The 17835-nt window shown below is 42.2% G+C and overlaps 1 protein-coding gene across 1 annotated transcript in view; it reads left to right on the top strand.

Moving 5' to 3' along the window:
* LOC122806647 (paired amphipathic helix protein Sin3a-like) overlaps window positions 1–17835 on the top strand; it is a 1669103-nt gene that overhangs the window by 1386088 nt on the left and 265180 nt on the right. Inside the window, exon 18 of the mRNA XM_044077237.1 lies at window positions 7900–8073. Coding sequence (XP_043933172.1) covers window positions 7900–8073 — 174 coding nt within the window. The remainder of the gene's footprint in view (window positions 1–7899; window positions 8074–17835) is intronic.

Below are 17835 nucleotides of genomic sequence, written 5' to 3'. Positions count from 1 at the left end.
CAATTGGCATAGTTTTTGGTGTCATTTCAAGGGGATCCAGTACCTGAGAGCCTGTGATGACATGACTGACAAACCACGATGCTTTGCCAGAGATGGCCTGCATCTGTCTCCCTTGGGCTTTATGCTCCTGACAAAGGCTCTTGCCTCCCCCATAGTGCCCTTTTTAGGCAGTGCCATGAGGTCAAAACTACCAACATGAAAATTTCATCAAAACGTAAGTTAAAGATCATGCTGCTAAACATGGAGTCTAAACATGAAACTGCACGTATTGCAAGCATTCTTAACCCTGGAAGATGCTGGCATTTGTGCAGTTACAGAAACCTGGTTAAAAGCTGCAAGGGCACCCCAGCCATGCCAGGTTACTCATCCTGTCACACAGTCAGACCCCAAACCGTGGGCAGCAAAGCAAAAGGAGGTGGAGTTGCAATATATATAAAAGACACACACACCTCCAGGCTGGTCAAACAGTATGACGCACAGGAAACACTCCAAGTGCAGTTAATTGACAAGACCCCTATTCATTAACTATCCAACCATAGATTGGAAGAAATACTCAATCCAAAACATGACTGCCCAGAGATTCCTTGATTTCATTAATGCAAATGCCTTGGACCAGTTGGTCAACACCTCCACAAGAGGTGAAAATATCTTGGACTTAGTATTAACCAACGTGAGTAACCAATGCAGCATCCCTACAGTATCATCATCCCTGGCAAGATTCGACCACAAAGCGGTCACTTTCGAAGTCGTTCCCCCCCCCCCCCCCCCCAGCTAGGATCAAACAAAAAAACTTCTCCAAAGCTGATTAAAACCTCCTGAGTGAAGGTATAAACAGCTTCACAGCCCCCTTTCCCTCCATATGAACTGGTACATGTGTCCAAACCTACACCAAAGAGTCAGGAATATCTGACAGAACAAAATCCTCCTCCTCAAGCAAGAGTAAACCTTTTGGTGGACATCTGCAATAAATAAACAGAAAAAATGCTGTCCAGGACCAAGAAGGAGCAGGTGCCTAATTGGAAGCAATCTCTCCTTAGCCTTAACAAGCAAATAAGAGCACTAGTGAAATCCTCTAAAGCAAACTTCAAGTCCAAACTGGCCACATCTACTAAAGACAGTCATATGGCCTTCTTCACATATGTCTGCAATCTCAAGGGAAGCACTCAGATCTGCTCGTAACTGGTGGTCAAGGGCACCATATACACACCCTCTGTCCCCCCATCAGTAAAACATGACATCCCCAGTACCTACCCACCTCCCCTTATCTCTAGGGAGCAAGTCATCACTGCCCACTCGAAGGCAAAAAATACAGCCTCCATGGGACCTAATAACATCCCAGACTGCATCCTACATAAACTGAGGCAAGACCTTGCAGCACCATTAGGCACCATATTCAACCAAAGCTTGAGTACTGGCTTCATCCCAGCCGAGCAGCCACTATCATCCCTTTGCACAAAGGTGGAGAATCCAACGATCCAGGAAATTGTAGCCCTGTCAGCCTAACTAGCCTGATCTGCAAGGCCATGGAGCAGAATATCGTGGACCTCATTAACAAGGACATTGGCAACCCCTAGACACTTGATCCCACACAATTTGGTTTCGTCAAAGGGAGGTCATACCTGTTAAATTTGGTAGACTTATTTGAGACAGTCAGCAAGGCCATGGATGAGGGGAAGACGGTGCACACCACCTACCTCGACCTGGCCAAAGCCTTCGATACTATTCCCCACTTGGGTATATTAGATAAACTCTCTCAGCTAGCCATCAATCCGTATGTTACCAGATGGGTAGCAAACTGGCTCACTGATAGAACCCACCTAGTCAAAATAGGGGAAGCCACCTCAAGGAGTAGACCCGTAATGAGCGATGTACCCCAGGGATCAGTCATGGGGCCTCTGTTGTTTGGGATATACTTTTCTGAGGTGCAGGCCAAAACCAGTGGGGTATGTCTGACCAAGTTTGCAGATGACTACAAGCTGGGTGGTGTTATCAATTCCCCTAGTGATGTGGACATCCTCCAAGAGGGTCTCACCCAAACAAATGATTGGTACCAGAAACATGGCCACAAACTGAATGCCAAAAAATGCATCATCATCCCCTTTGGGGAGAGTGACATCCCCGCAAATTATCACATCGATAATAAGGTCCTAAGCATGCAATCAGTCATGAGGGACTTGGACACCCAGGTTGATAGCAAGCTGACTTTTGACCACCATATTGCCTCCGTTGTATGAACAGCTTTCTACATGACCCACCTCATTAGTAAGGGTATCTCATCCAGGGACAAGGTGGTCATAACATCCCTGTATTCTTCCCTTACAAGAGCTATTATTGAGTACAATGCCCCTTTCGGCATGTACCTCACAAAGCACATGCAGCAGTTGGAGAAACCACTGAGGTTCCTCACTAGGAGAATTCAGGGCCTCAAACATCTACCCTACACAGATAAGCCAAAGGCCCTGTCCCTCTACTCAGTCTCCTACAGACTCCTCGGAGGTGACCTCTGTCTGGTATACAAAGCAATCAGACCCCACCCTGATGAGACTGCTGCATATCTGCAAATCAAGCTCCACTTGAGTAACCCACACGCGCGACCTCAGCTTGGTTTGTGACATCAATAGGACTTGTTGGCAGGACAGATTTGTCCCCCACAGCCTCCCCTTTTGTGGAATTGACTCCCTCTCCACGTCAAGCAGAGTACCTCATTAACCTTTTTTAAGCGCAACCTGGATAACTGGATGGGGAAAAGAAAACACATGCCTGGGAATTCCACCTGTCTCTCTGCTGGACAGTATCATAGGGTGCTGACTTGTTGGGACATGGGCTAAATTCTTGGCTAGGCTTGTAATGGCCTCAGGGCCAATGGCCTAATAACTTCCTATGATCCTATATAAGTGCAAGTTTGCCTATGTATCTTGAGTGGTAATTCAATAAAAGTATTACAAAGTACATGCTGCTAAATGATATGGCACGCCTCACAAAAAAAAAAAAAAAAGCCTACACACGTTTGTGTAGGAATATCTGTCCATTTCTGGACAGCAAGCTAACTACTACCACTCAGTATTATCCCCTTCAGTCCAGTAGTTTGTGGTACTACAGTTGTGTAAAGCCCCTATTTTTTTTAAATCTTTTTTCTCGTCCTGTGTCTGCCGGCCATCAAAGCCATTTGAGTTTTCCCATTCTTTCCATAACGGAGGGGAAAAGGAGAGAGACAACATTGTTGTCTGTCCTCCATGCACCCATTCAGATTTTGAATTACTTTGTCCCTCATTATCCCCATGACAGAAGATGTGTACACACTTTCACATTGCAGGACTTGTTAACACCATACCTGAGAGTACTCACATTCCCACGCAAGATGCATTAAGGATATTGTAGGCATGCTCACCTGGTAGAGCTAGATGTATATCCAGCCACACCAGTCTGTGCAGTGGGTTTTAGAACTGCAATGGGCCATACTGCCTCCCTCTCCCAATGATGGGTGAGCTGGCATAGGTCACTCCTCCCGCTCCCCCTCCCCATTTATTTCTCCATTCCTCAAGTCATTAGTTGATCCCAGGTCATCTAGGTCATAGGGCTTTATTGACCAAAGTGTGTAGACCCCTTTTTGATATAACAGCAAGATTGCTCTTCAGTCATGTAATACCCTGTCTCCTGTTACTATATCTGTACCCCCCCCCCAGTTCATCCATTAGGTGATTCATGCATAATAATTTCTCACCTTCTTGTGGATTCAAATGCTTCCATGATATAGGCTAGCTTCCTTCATCTCTTCCACTAACATCTTTCTCTGACTTCTTCCTCCTACACCCATTGTTTCCCTGCTTTATTTTATCTTTCATCTCTCTGTATTATCCATCTAGTCTCTGTCACAGTAATTATAACTTCCTTCAGTAATTCTGAAATATCTCTTTTTGTCCCCTAATACCTACTTTTATCAAGCATTTAGTATAAAACACCCTTTTCATTCCTTGTAACTTGCTTATGACTTACCCATACTGTATTTCTGGGCACCACTCCATTTATCCAAATGCTTCAGCTTTACATCCTATTTCACCACTATTTGTAATTAGACTAAGAGTTAAATGTTTTCTGCACTCCTTTAAATTGGTAAATATCTTAATTCGCTGTGTGTAGCATTCTAGGTTGGCTTCATTCTTTCTTTTACATTTAACTGATTGATGCCTGGTTTTGTGGTACATAGGGATGTACCCTGACTGTGACCCAGATGACTACAGCTTGATTAGCACTGTTAGAACTGGGCAGAGGCTGATGAGACTTGGTTTCTTTTGGGGACACCCTGGAGAGGGATGTCTACCCAAGCATACCTTCTCAGATGAACCATCAATTAGACTATGGCATTGCAGCCGTACTGTGTCTGCAAGAGGGATGGGGATAGGGACTTTGAGTCACATGAGGAAGTATGGGCAATTACATTACACACCTTCAGATTGAACTCTGTTGGCATGTAGTAGGACTAGGAAAGGTGATAAGGCAAAACAAAAACAAAAAAAAAACCCTGATGGATGCCTGCATGATGGCCTGATGATTGCCTCTCACCCTACAGGAATAATGGATTGGAGGTAGCTGTTATCTAGCAGAAAAAAAACAGTCCATATGGATTGTGATGGGGTGATTATTGGCAGGAATCAGGAAGTAAAAAAATTATAGTGATTTGACAATGCTTTTCGAGTCTTTAATTTCGATGTTGACCATTTATGTGTTGTACACAATTTGATTCTGGATGTCTGTTGCTTGAATATTGCTTCTGGCCTGAATCATGGCTGAATGTGGCATATTGGCGAATATTATTGACCTTATTGTCAAATGAAATAAGTAAAGTGGTAAACACAGAGTAATTTTATTTAAACTTTCTGAGGTGCCCACAAGAGATGGCCTCATTCCATTTTGGGTGAGCATTACTATTTTTACATTAGAATTTTATTTCAGGATGTCCATTTGATATGTATAGCCGCCAGACTGTGTGCAAAGTTTGTCAAAACCACCAAAGTAATTGACAGACCACTCTTTAAGAGATGTGTAAAATAAAAAAAGAAGAAATAGATAAGAAAACAAATTTTCAGTGTTTTGCATTGTATATTGATAAAGTGCAATCACATTAATTTAATCTTTCAATGTAGAACTTACAAAGAGTTCAAAGCAGGTTCAAAATCAGGCATTCAAAACCGCAAAAGGAAGGGTAAAAGCGTTCTGAAAATTACTACTAATCCAAAAAGAACACTCATATAAGGCATAACCACTGTAACACACTAAAGTTTATTAAAATAAAACTCCACTCCAACGGCCACAGTTAAAGCAAACACAACAATGTTGTGTTGTGTTTGCTTTAACTGTGGCCGTTGGAGTGAAGTTTTATTTTAATAAACCTTGGTGTGTTACAGTGGTTACAACACATCCGAGTGTTCTTTTTGGATTCAAAATCCGACATTGGCATCCTAGACAGGCAGTGCCCTCTAACCAGGTAATAAGAAATAAAACAAAAATATTTTACTCTACCTTTAGTTTTTAAGGATTCAAGCCAAGTGCAATAGAGAAGTGTACTATTATCTCAGCTATGTAATGAATATTGGTATCCATAACAGTAATTGTGCTTCTTCCAACTATTATTTCCTGCTGAACTGTTAGCTTTTATGCTGTCCTGCCACTATATGAATTGCTTTCCATATTTCAACTAGGTTAAACATATCCTGTCTAATTTTCAGATACTTCTCTTTTTCTCAACAACAAAATGTGGTTGCAACAACAGAAAACTGACCCATACAAGCTCTGTGGAATCTTTCTCTGTTTGCCAGCTAATTATACACTGTTCTGGAAGGTCAGAACCATAAAAAATGTAAACACAACAGAAATCAAGTGTGTGAAGATAGTGATCTGTAGAACTGGAATTTTTGTATATGCTGGAGTCTGTTGCATTCTTTAGAAAAACTGTTTTGCTAAAATTATTGTTATTTTATGCACACTTAAGTGCACATTTATTAAATATTTTTTTAGCCAAAAAAAGTGATATTCTCAAAGAACAGTAATTTCCAAGACAGTGTCACACACTGGGTTTTCTTCAGAACCTAACATGTTCACCATAGTAATGGTCAATAGTGGCCAGTTTTGCACAAGAAGGATCCCCATATGTTCCCTTACCTGAATGATTGATTGACTTCTGGTGCCCATTGAGAGACTTTCTTGCTAGTGTGTCATCAGTGGGCACCTCTGTAATTCTGGTCTCTGTGGGTGACCAGAAAGTAGGAGAAATCCTCCTTGAAGCCATCTCAGATTATTGTTTTTATAGGTATAGAGCTGGACACACTACAGTGCTGAGTTTTCTTCCACACTAAGAAGCCTGTAGGTCATGACTTTGGCAGTTTGAGTGACGCAATGTAGATGCCAACAGTAATTTGCAGACCTGAGAATTTGGGGTTGCAGCTGACTGGCAAGTGTTAGTGGTGGCAAACCCAACCAACACTTAAGGCTTTTTTCTTGATGCCAGACATGGGTTGTTGGGCCCTGAAATGGTGACTGTTCCTTGCATTCTCCAAGTGGACCTTTCATGCTTACAGCTGCACCAGTCATAGCTTCTGACCATGGAGTTCAGAGTCTCACTTTGGTTCTGTCGTGGTTCAGGAGACATGGTCACCCTCAGGACAGTGGGGTTGTATCAACTAACTGGAAATATGAGCAGTGCTCCCTGCCCCAGAGCTTTAAAAATATTGTATCCACATTTTGCATAGAGATGTGCATCTAGTGGTGGATATCATTTTTTCACCGGCTTCCATCCCAGATTAGTGAATGTGTTGGCAGATTCTCTGAGCCACTTTGCAGATTCAGGAGGCATTTTTGAAGTGGGGAAACTCTGGCGGTTGATCTGTTTACCATGTGACAGAATGTGGATCTTTTTGCATGGTGCAGCAGTGCAAGGATGGGGGAAAGAAAGACCAATATTAATGACTGTCATCCTACTTGAATTTTTATATCTGGAATAATTCTTTACTATATATACTAAATTTGATTCTAAAATTATAAATGTATGCTTTATATAGATCTTGAAAATCAGACCTTTAAAAATTTGTCATGCTTCAACTTAACATGGCTTGTAGCCTGATTCTATATACTTGTCTATGCATTCCATTATTTGTCAGAGTAGTTTGTGATAATTTACTTTGGTCTGTCCTTTAGCAGAAATAATAAAATAGATAAATCCAAACGACTTTGAAGATGAAGAGAACTTCAGCAGAAACACCGCTCTTTTCCTTTTTATTTTGATTTAGTTGGAATCCACCTGGAATCGAAATAAAGATAATAAAGGAAAAGAAGACTGGCATTTTTATTGAAGTTCTCTTCTTCTTCAAAGTCATTTGGATTGATCTATTTTTCTGAATTTCTTAAAGAAAATTGCCTGATTTCTGTTGATTGATTTTACTAATTAAAATAGAATATTTGCTTTGATTGCTTTTAAGTAGCTGGGACTTTAGCCTTTTCAGTAATTTACACAGGTTTTACCAAGTGCCCTGGAGCTCTCAGACCAACTGGGAAACTTAATAGCTCATCTGGCCGCAAAAACAGATCAGTGCTGGACTGTACTGTTTTATATTTAGCAGAAGTAGTGGCACACTTTATCTAAGATAGTTACATAAAAATTAAATCAACCAGTCTGATGTTTGCCAGTTTTTATAATTTCATTCAGCACTTTGCATGCTCATAACCAGAGAGACAATTCCATTGTTCTTTGATTAGCACCAAGACTGCATATTAAATTGCACTTGTTTTTTTTTTTTTTTTTTTTTTTTATTATTAGTTATGTTGATGCATATTTTAATGTCTTAATATTTTAAAAGCCAAGAGGACTGTCTAATTTTGATAGGTTTTCATTTTTAATTATCTCCACAGCTACAGCACATAGTGACTGATGAGGTATGTATACAGGTGACAGACCTGTACCTTTCAGAGATAAGTAATGGAGCCACGGGTGGACTACTGGCTAATCAAGTATCTCGTGCTGCAGTTGAAGCCATCTACCAACGTAAAGCTGAACAGCTGATGTCTGATGAGAATTGCTTTAAGGTTGGTTTTCATTTCTTACACCACATTATTTGTTGCCAATAAGTAAATGAAGCTGAAACCCTCTTGGTATCTTCTTTAACACCCTTATTGAATTAACACTTGTGACATAGGCAGACTTACATTTATGTAAATGTAATCAAGCTGTATTTATATTTACAAACATTATACATCACATATATTTTTATATTTCCTATAATCGGTGCATAAATTATTCAATTCCTGCCTTTTCCTAAACTCATTCCTCCTCCAAATCATTTTTCTGTATGTATTCTTCTCACACAGTTTCCATTTCTTTCTATGTAATTTACTCCTACCCCATTTCCAAAGATCCCTCTTCTGGTCTTTCTTCTGTTTTGCAGTATTCACTGTTTCAAGTATAGCTGTTTTAGATTTTGATATCCATGTTTCTAGTAATTGTTATTTTGGCAGTCACCAGAATTAAACTCAACAAGGTCTTACTGTGTCTAGGGAATTCAGAGCCTGTATCCCAACTCCGAAAAATAGTTTCCTAACTTCCAAGATGGCTGCAGTCTGATCAGCAGCATTACTTCAGTTCTCCCAGTGTGAAAACAGTCTGAGAAAAAGGAGTGCCATTGAATTTTTTTTTTTTTTTGTAAGACTCCGTTACTGACTAGTAAATATACTGTTTGGATACCAGCAAAGAAGACATTTGGAAAACTTGAAAGAAAATGAACCAGAAAATGTGAAGTGAAAACACTGTCTGGGAAAGATTCTGCAGCTGTTCAGCTTTGGTTCAAGAGATGGCTTCCAGTAATTTCGAGGAAAAAAAATCATATTGTGCCCAGAGGTGATTAAACTAAATGAAACATGGAAGGGATGTATCAATTCAAACAGAAGACTGGAAAATAGTAGGAGCTTTAACTAGCCATTCAGATGAACTGATAAAACCGCATAAATTAGAGGTTGACATGAAGAAAAAGCTGGATGAATATGAGGTTTCTCAAAAACTGTTTAAAAAAATCAGAGTTAGAAGACAGAGAGCACAGAAAAATTTAGATTTTAAGCTGTACCAGAGACGCTAGAAGGCACAGACTCTATTCATTTTATGGAAGCACAGGTAAATGACTGGAGTGGTATTCCAGAGCAGGATTTGTTATTTGAAAGGGCACACTGAGTGTATGTTCCAAACCTGGCTGTGAGAAACACCCAAGACCTATATTTGTAAAGATACAATCATACCAGCAGAAGGAGTTGATCCTGACAAAATTATCGCAAAAGGGAAAAGTATTGAAATTTTGATACAGCAGTGTGTTTGTAGAAAATGCTTATACATTGTACATTGCACACTAGGCAGAAGAGAAGCAAATTTATACCAGCTGTCAGGGAATGTCGAGAGGCAGGTGTGAGATTCAAACTGCTGTATCCAGCTGTCTTCAGTCTTCAAAGTGTTTTTTTTTTCCCTGGAGGATCAAAGTCATTTTTTGACATAGAAGAGGCTGTGGGGGAAATTAAAGTTTATCCAACAAAAAGTGAGTCAGCAGGCAAAAGAGGATTGTACTTCTCATTTTTCTAATGATAAGATTCATAGAGAGACTTTGCCAGTGAAACCTTTTCCAGTATTCCAATAGAAAATGCCTGAGAGACAGAAAAAAGCACAAGAGTTAACTACAAGAATCAGCAATACATTGAACTTGAACCAGAGTCTGCTGTTGGGAGATGGAGATGAACAGGAAGAAGGCCACCAACTCTGAAATCAGTGAATAAATGGAAGACTGTAAAGCATCTTGTCACATTTATGAAATATGGTTTTGCAAGAAAGTGATTGAACACTTGACTTCTGTTTACATTGTTAAACTTATGGGTGGACTGTAGAGCATACACCCCACTTTATATCATTAATGTTTAGAAGGACACTAAAAGGGGGAACCAACTGTAAGTAAAACAATTTTGTTCTTATTAGTATCTGTATTAAACGTTTCATGATGTAAACTGCATGTAATATACAGTAAAATAGTTTAATGTAGTGTGTAATCAGAGGTATTTTAAATGTGGGAGGAGTCTTTTTAGTGACCATTGTATGTGTTAAAGATATTAAACAAGTAATTTTTTCAGTTGCAAGAAATATAGGCTTTTATAGTATAACGAGATGAAAGGTAGGATAACAGCAGGTTCAATATTCACATGCTGTGATCTTGAGATTCTGGGGTGGGGGTAGAATGTAAAAGTATGTTGATTATATTATATGTAGAATTAAGATATTTTCTCTTTGTTTAATAAGGGTGAATGTCTAGATTACTACCTTTGGCTTAAGCTATAAACAGGTGATGTTAGGTAGTCCAATCTCACCTTCATTTTTACATATGGGTTCAGAGCCGATCTTCGGCTCCGACTCGGCCGATTTACAAGCTTGAAGACTTCTGCTTGGCTCGTGGCTAAGCAGGTATCCCATGGTGCACCAGTGCAATCCCCAGATCTCATTTGTCGCGTCGACGAGTTCGGATGTGCTTCTCTTGGCTCTGGCTAAGTCATTTTCAATTCTTTTCATTCATAAGTGGATACTGCATATTTGGTGTTTAGTGTGGTTATATTATAGGCCTTTGCCTAAGTTGTCCTTGTGGACTTGTTTGCCCTTAGTAGTTTAGTATCCTGTGTACCAGTTAGGTGCCGTTGCACTTTTTTGCCTAGATCGTTAGTTTTGGCGTTTTTTTTCTGCTCTTAATCAACAGGGGCTCCTGTTGATTTATTTGTACTACTCGGACCTTTTTGGGTCTCTGTTGATTGTTAACTTTTTGTCTTTGGCAGGAATCCGCTAAAGTGGTATGTATAGGATTGCTGTTGCAATTTTTTTTTCCTGTGTGATTGAACCTGTGTGTGTCTGTGTTATATACTTGGTCTGTTTGAGTTAGAAGACCTAGTTTCTGTTACCCTGGGCTAGGCCCATTTAACTTAGAGGACCTAGTCCTTGTGTAGCTCTTCTATTTGTATTTTTCACATCTAAATATTTTCCTGTGTGACTGAATCTCTGTGTGTGTGTCTGTGTTAAATACTTGGTCTGTTTAAGTTGGAAGACCTAGTTTCTCTTACACCGGGCTAGGCCCGTTTAAGTCCTCGTGTAACTCTTCTACAGGGCTAGGCCCGTTTTAGTTAGAGGACCTAGTCCTCATTTATTTTCTTTCACAATCTCTCCTCTGATTTTGCGTGTGTGTCTGCAGTGTCTAAGGATAGCAAGGAGCATAAACCCTCTGGGTTCAAAATATGCATGAAATGTTCCCAGAAAATGTCATTAACGGATGACCACAGTAGCCATCCATTTGCAGGAATCATGATTGTTGTCATGCTTTCTCTCCTAGAGTGTTGCAGGAGAGAAAGTACAAGCTGATACTCAAGGGTCTTCTGAAACCAACCTTTCAGGAAAACTTATCTAGTTCGTCGGCTTCTTCTTCCAAGTCTACAAAATCTAGATCTGAATCCAAATCGAAATCTTCTAAAAGGCCTTCCCCGGCACCGGCTGGTGTCTCGGAGCCGCTTTCCAAATTACCAAAATCTGCCTCCTCGACTCCTCAGTCTTTGGAGCTGAAGGAGAGCACCATGGTATCAGAGTCGGTCACAGGTGCTTCAGTGCCGACCTCTGAACCTTTGGAAAAAGTTGACTCTACTGCTCGGAGCCGGTCTGTAGATTCCCTACCAATCTTCTTGCTAATCAAGTCTCCAGAGCCTCCTAGGTTGAGATCCCCTACTTTATCTTCCAGGAGCCTTTCAGAAGAAGATGTGGAGAGGGTAGTACTGAGACTCTTGAAGTAGTCTGCTGTGCCTAAATTTTTGTTGCCTCCGACCCACGCGATTCATTAGCCACTCGATCCAGTTTTGCCCTTGTCTACTATTCCTCCTCTGAGCCTTGTTGGCCTTTTGGAGCCGGAGTGCTTGTTACCAGCGGAGGAACCCTTGGTTCTGGCTCCCCTTGCTGCTACATTGGAGCCGTGTTCAGCTCTGGCACGCTTGTCTCCATCCGTCGTGTCCAGGGACCGAAGCTCTTCTGTCGGCGCCGATGGGAAGGGTTTGAATCTATCTTCGGTTACGAGCCTTCCTCTCGATGCTTCCGCCAGGGTGAGCTCGGACCCTGCATCTATCTCAGAGCCGATGGCTCTGACTCCGGCACCAACCTATGTCTCTTCGGAGCGGGGGAGGTCCTCAGAGCCAGAGAGGTCTGCTTTTGAGGTGATGAGCGTGCTGTCTCAATCTACAGCCCCTGCCAGTGGTACAAGTACTCTTCCCCCCAAGGCACCCACTTCAGTCTCGGCACCTACTCTCTCTGGAGACAGCAGAGACCCGCAGCCTCAGGAGCCACTGGCTGGTGGTCCCCACTCTTTCAAGGCCTCCCCAGAATGTAACTTTGAGCAGCCCCCCCAGAAGAGGGTATGCAAGAGGAAGCATATCGACTCCCAGGATGAGTCTTTGACATAGGGCACTGACCTCGAGAAGTCGGAAGGGTCCCACAAGTTGTTCTCTGATGATGTTTCCTTTGTGGACATCCTGGAGATCCTTAAACAGAGGTGCAACTGGCCCACTGTCACCCCTTCTGATGAGGAGTCGGTGTACCTGAAGGCTTTCGGGTCTCAACCCTCTGCCTCTTGGGTGTCTCCGCCTTTCGATGAGCTAGTGGATCTGGTTAGTCGGAAGGTGTGGGATACTCCCGATGCCGTGGAGCCAGTCCCCAGGAGACCAAATAAGTTTCTGTCTGCCCCTCCTGGAAAAGAGTTCTTGTCTAAGGGCGTTCCCATAGATGCCATGGTGGTGGCGGCGGCCACGAAGGAGTTGGCGGAGACTTCTTCCTCTGTTCATCCGCCAAGCAAGGAGTCTCGACAGATGGACAGATTTTGGAAGCGCGTATTTAGTTCAGCGGCATTTACACTTCAATCTCGGAACTATCTTACTCACTTCACGAGGTTGCAGAAGGATCTCCTCAATGAGTTAGGAGATTCCATACAGGGTGCTTGTCCTGAGGGGGAGTCCCTGATAAGCTTTCTGCTCAGTTGTCCACCCTAAATTCTATAGTTAACTCCTGCATGTGGCTTATCTCCCATGCGGCTGATGGAGCAAGCAGACCAGCGGGTTCAGGAGTTGCCCTTAGGTTCCACTCCTGGATGTGCCTGTGTAATTTTGCGGAGCCGTTTAAGTCCACCTTCACCAACGCCTCGTTTGATGGTTCCTCTTTGTTTGGTCCCAAGGTGAAAGAAACAGTCACTCGGTGTGAGTAGGAAGGAAAGGCTCTCTCTGCCATGGGAGTCCGTTTTACCGCTCCCTCTTGACCATACACCAAAGGGGAGGTAAAATGTCGTTCAAAAAGTCCCAGAGGGTCATTCCGGACACACAGAGTGAATCCTCTTGCAGAGGCAGAGGAGGAGGAAATGGTAGACATTGCCCTAGAGGCAGGGGCATTCCGCAATACCAGCAAGGCCGTGATTCCTTTCAAGGGCGGCCTTATCAGCGCTCCTGATGTGGGGCCCGACTGCGTTTCTCTGGGGCCAGTCGGGGGTCGCATCTCTTTGTATTCAGAAGCATGGCTAAATATCACCCAAGACAAGTGGGTACAAAGAGTTGTTACCAGAGGCTCTGTCATACCCTTTTCCCTTCCACAGTTTGTTCCCAAAAAGATCTCAGATGTTCCACCCAATCACAGGGATCAGGCAACTGTGGAGATCAACAAGTTGCTCTTAAAAAGAGTCATCCAGCCCATCCCAGCAGACCAGACAGGATCCAGAACTTATTCCAGGTTCTTTTTAGTCCCAAAACGAACCGGAGACTTGAGGCCAATTTTGGACCTCAGCAGAGTAAACGAATCCATGAAGAAGGACAAGTTTAGGATGGTCACACTGCAGTTGATACTCCCGTTGTTAGGGAAAGACTATTGGATTTGCTTTCTGGATCTCCAAGACACCTACTACCATATAAAAATGGACAAGGCGTCAAGGAGATATCTGCGCTTCCGGCTGGGAGCCAGTCATTATCAGTTTCGTGCTCTGCCCTTTGGTCTCACCACAGCCCTCAGGGTGTTCACCAAATGCATGGCAGTAGTGACAGCTCACTTGAGACGTCAGGGATTCCAGGTGTTTCCGTATTTGGACGACTGGCTCCTGACCGCCCCCACCAGGCATCCACTCATCCAAAACAGGGACGCCGCCATTCAACTTTGTGCTCAATTAGGGATCTCCATAAACTGGGAAAAATCTGCATTGCTGTCCTCGCAATCTGTGATTTTTATAGGCGCAGAGGTAAACACAGTGAATATGACAGTTCATCTCCCTGCCGAAAAAGCACTAAACCTCATCTCACAAGTTCAGCATCTTCTTCCGCTTCAGAAAGTCAAAGCAAAATGGATTCTTTAACTTCTTGGTATGATGGCCTCAACCATTCTGTTAATACCTTTAGCCAGGTTGCACATGAGAATCCTCCAATGGCTCCCGTCTTCCCAGTGATCATTCCAGTATCTACCACTGAGTCACCCTATCCTGCTGATGGAATCATGCAAAAAAGACCTTCTTTGGTGGATAGCCCCCAACCACTTGTTCTTGGGAGCTCCCTTCATTCCTGCCCAACCCATTGCCACTGTGACCACGGATGCCTCCCAGGTCGGATGGGGGGGTCATTATTATTGGCAGGACTGTCCACGGCACATGGCAAGAACACGTGGCTCATCTGCATATCAATGTTCTGGAGATGAGGACGGTGCTTCTGCTGTTGCAAGCACTTCAGGACCTTATTCCTCCAGGGACAATTGCGATACAATTGGACAGACATGTTGGTTGTGTGATGTATCAACAAACAGGGCGGTACCAGATCTTACTCACTCTGTCGAGAGGCCATGCGAGTTTAGGAATGGGCGATTTCTTCCCTGCACTTTCTGGTGCCCAAAGTGATTCAGAAAGCCAATCGTCTAGGAAGCAAGTTGAACCTCATTGCTCCTTACTGGCCTCTTCATGTCTGGTTCCCCTTCCTCGAGCCTCTTCTGGATGATCCTTGGATTCTGGACCCAGTTCCAGATCTATTGACCTACATGTCAGGTTCGCTACATCCCACTCTCCACACCCTCAAACTGACAACATGGCTGCTCCAGTTCTATCTCTAGTCAGGCTTCATGATGTTTCTTCCTCAGTGTCACATATTCTCTTATCCTTGCATAAACCCTCACCCAGAAAGCTGTATGACAGTAAATGGAAAAGTTTTTCTATTTGGGCATGGAAAACGAATGTGGATCTTTACACCGCTCCTATTCCCGTGATTCTGGAATTCCTTTTGGAACTTTTTCAGCAGGGATCTGTCGCGGCCACCATCAAAGTACAGTTGGCAGCAGCCTCTCATTTTTATTTAGGGTCCCCAAATGCCAACCTTTTGTCTCATAAGCAATGCAAGACTTTCTTGAGAGGGGCCACTTTACTGAGACCACCATTACAAGAACCTGTGGCTTCTTGGGACTTACATTTTGTGTTGTCCAAATTGATATCCCCTCCCTTTGAACCTTCTCACTCATCTTCTTTAAAATATTTGTCTTGGAAGACTGTGTTCTTAGTAGCCATTACGTCAGCCAGACATGTATCTGAGCTACAAGCCCTGTCTATTAAGGCACCTTATTTAATCTTTCATAAAGACAGGGTATCTTTACGTATCAATCCTTCGTTTGTTCCCAAAGTTTGTTCTAATGCCACCTTAAATCAGTCCATTGAGCTTCCAGTTTTCTTTCCCAGTCACTGTAACGCAGCTGAGTATCGTTTCCACCAGCTGGACGTTCATAGACAGCTACGTTCTTATTTGCAACAGACCAAAGAATTTCAGAAGTCAGACCAGTTATTCATTTCTTTTTCTGACTCCAGATTGGGTTTACCAGTTTCTAAGGTGACATTGTCTAATTGGATTTCTAGTTGCATAGCCTCCCTCTACAATTCAAAGGGCAGACCTTTACCACACAGGATCAAGGCTCATTCTACCAGGCCTCTGTCTAGCTCTGCAGCCTTTCAAGCCAGGGTACCACTTGATCATATTTGCGCAGCAGCTACGTGGGCTACCCCTCACACCTTTATTAAACATTATAAGTTGGATTTGGCATCCAGGGGTAGAGCATCCTTTGGCTCCACGGAGCTCAAGAGTATTTTCCAATGAGTCACCTAAGAATAAGGTGCTAGGGACATTGTCCTAAATGTAAAAATGAAGGTGAGATTGGACTGCCTAACATAAAGAAGTTATGTATTCACCATAATGTTCCATGTTGGTAGTCCATCTCACCCTTCATTTTTACCAAACCACCCTTCTGCCCCCATCCTGGAAGATCTGAAGGTAATAATTTGATTGTCTTAGTTGGTGACCCTTTAGTATTGGTTTGTTGGTTTGGGGGGTTTCTGCTCTAGCGAGCAGCAAACAAGATCTGGGGATTGCACTGGTGCACCATGGGATACCTGCTTAGCCACAAGCCAACCAGAAGTCTTCGAGCTTGTAAATCGGCCGAGTCGGAGGGTGAGATGGACTACCAACATGGAACATTATGGTGAGTACATAACTTCTTTTTTTTGTAAGCTTGTAAGCTTTAAAATTAGTCAAAATGATGAAAGCCATGAAAATGCTAAGATTCTTACAACTGCAAAGATATTATCTTGTTTGTTTTCCAACAACAAATGTTCAGTGGAGTCGAGATGTCTGCAGCTGCAGCTGAAGACAGCCTTCTTTTCTGAGTGAAATTTTCAAAGACTCATTGAGTTTATTTAAAGATAGCCAGTGCACTTTTTCTTGGGGTTAACAGTTAATGTTTTTTAAGTGCTATATAATGTTTGCAGCTAAAATTCTGTCAGTGCGGTCTGTGATGTAAAATACTTGCAACTGGGATTGTGTCGGAATGGTTTGTTTTCATTTATATAAATGTATGGTTATTTTATGTCATAAGTGATGATTTAATAAATATGATTCTTGTTAACATTAACTTTTTTCTGAAAGCATACAAGCTATTTTTCTTTTTTGGAAAGAAAGATAAGAAAATAACAGGCTGTAGCATACACTTTAGCATGGGTAATCTTAATTTTAGGTTAGATGATGCTTGTAGGTGCAGTCTTCAATTTGTGGCAATTCAGCCCTACTGGAGAGTTAAACTTCATGTTTTGAAGATGTACATAGTTGTGTGTGTGTTCCAAGTTAGTAGTGAATGTGGGTGTTTTGTATTTAATTTTTTTAGTTGAGGGTTTTCATTAAAACAAATGTGACATAGATTCAAATGGCGATGAGTAGAAACCACTGTACAAAAGGTCAGCCTGCCAAACAGTAGTATGTGTATGTAAGACAGAAATACATGTTCAAAAAACTCTCATGCATAATAGGTGGGAACAGGAGCTTTTTATCATGATGACTATGCTGTCCATATTATCTTTGAATGTGAATGGCTTTACAAGTACAGATTGAAAGGAAAGAGTATTGAATTGTCTTAAGAAACATAGAGTGCAGATTGCAGTTCTGCAGGAAACACATTTGGAAAGACATGACCATGTGAATTTGACAGAGAGGAATTCAGAATGAACATTCAGCAGAATGTCAGGGTCAGAAGAAAATGGGAATAATTATTCTAATTGCTAAAGGGGCTCCAATAGTGATAGATGGGGGGACAAAATTGTAGGTATTTGGTAGTAAGGGGCTTTTGGCAAGGGAGGAGGATTACAATAGCATGTATATATTCCAACAAAAACTGTTAGGGAAATTAAGAAAATTGAAATAATTAGCTTTCAGCAGGGAATATTATTTATAGGTGAGGATTGAAATTTGATTTGCAAT

This window comes from Protopterus annectens, chromosome 7.part0, assembly GCF_019279795.1.
Source record: "Protopterus annectens isolate FY-2018-M chromosome 7.part0, PAN1.0, whole genome shotgun sequence".
Taxonomy (NCBI): Eukaryota; Metazoa; Chordata; order Ceratodontiformes; family Protopteridae; genus Protopterus; species Protopterus annectens.
The sequence above is the reverse complement of the archived record's forward strand: the minus strand, read 5'-3'. Positions and strand labels throughout refer to the sequence as shown.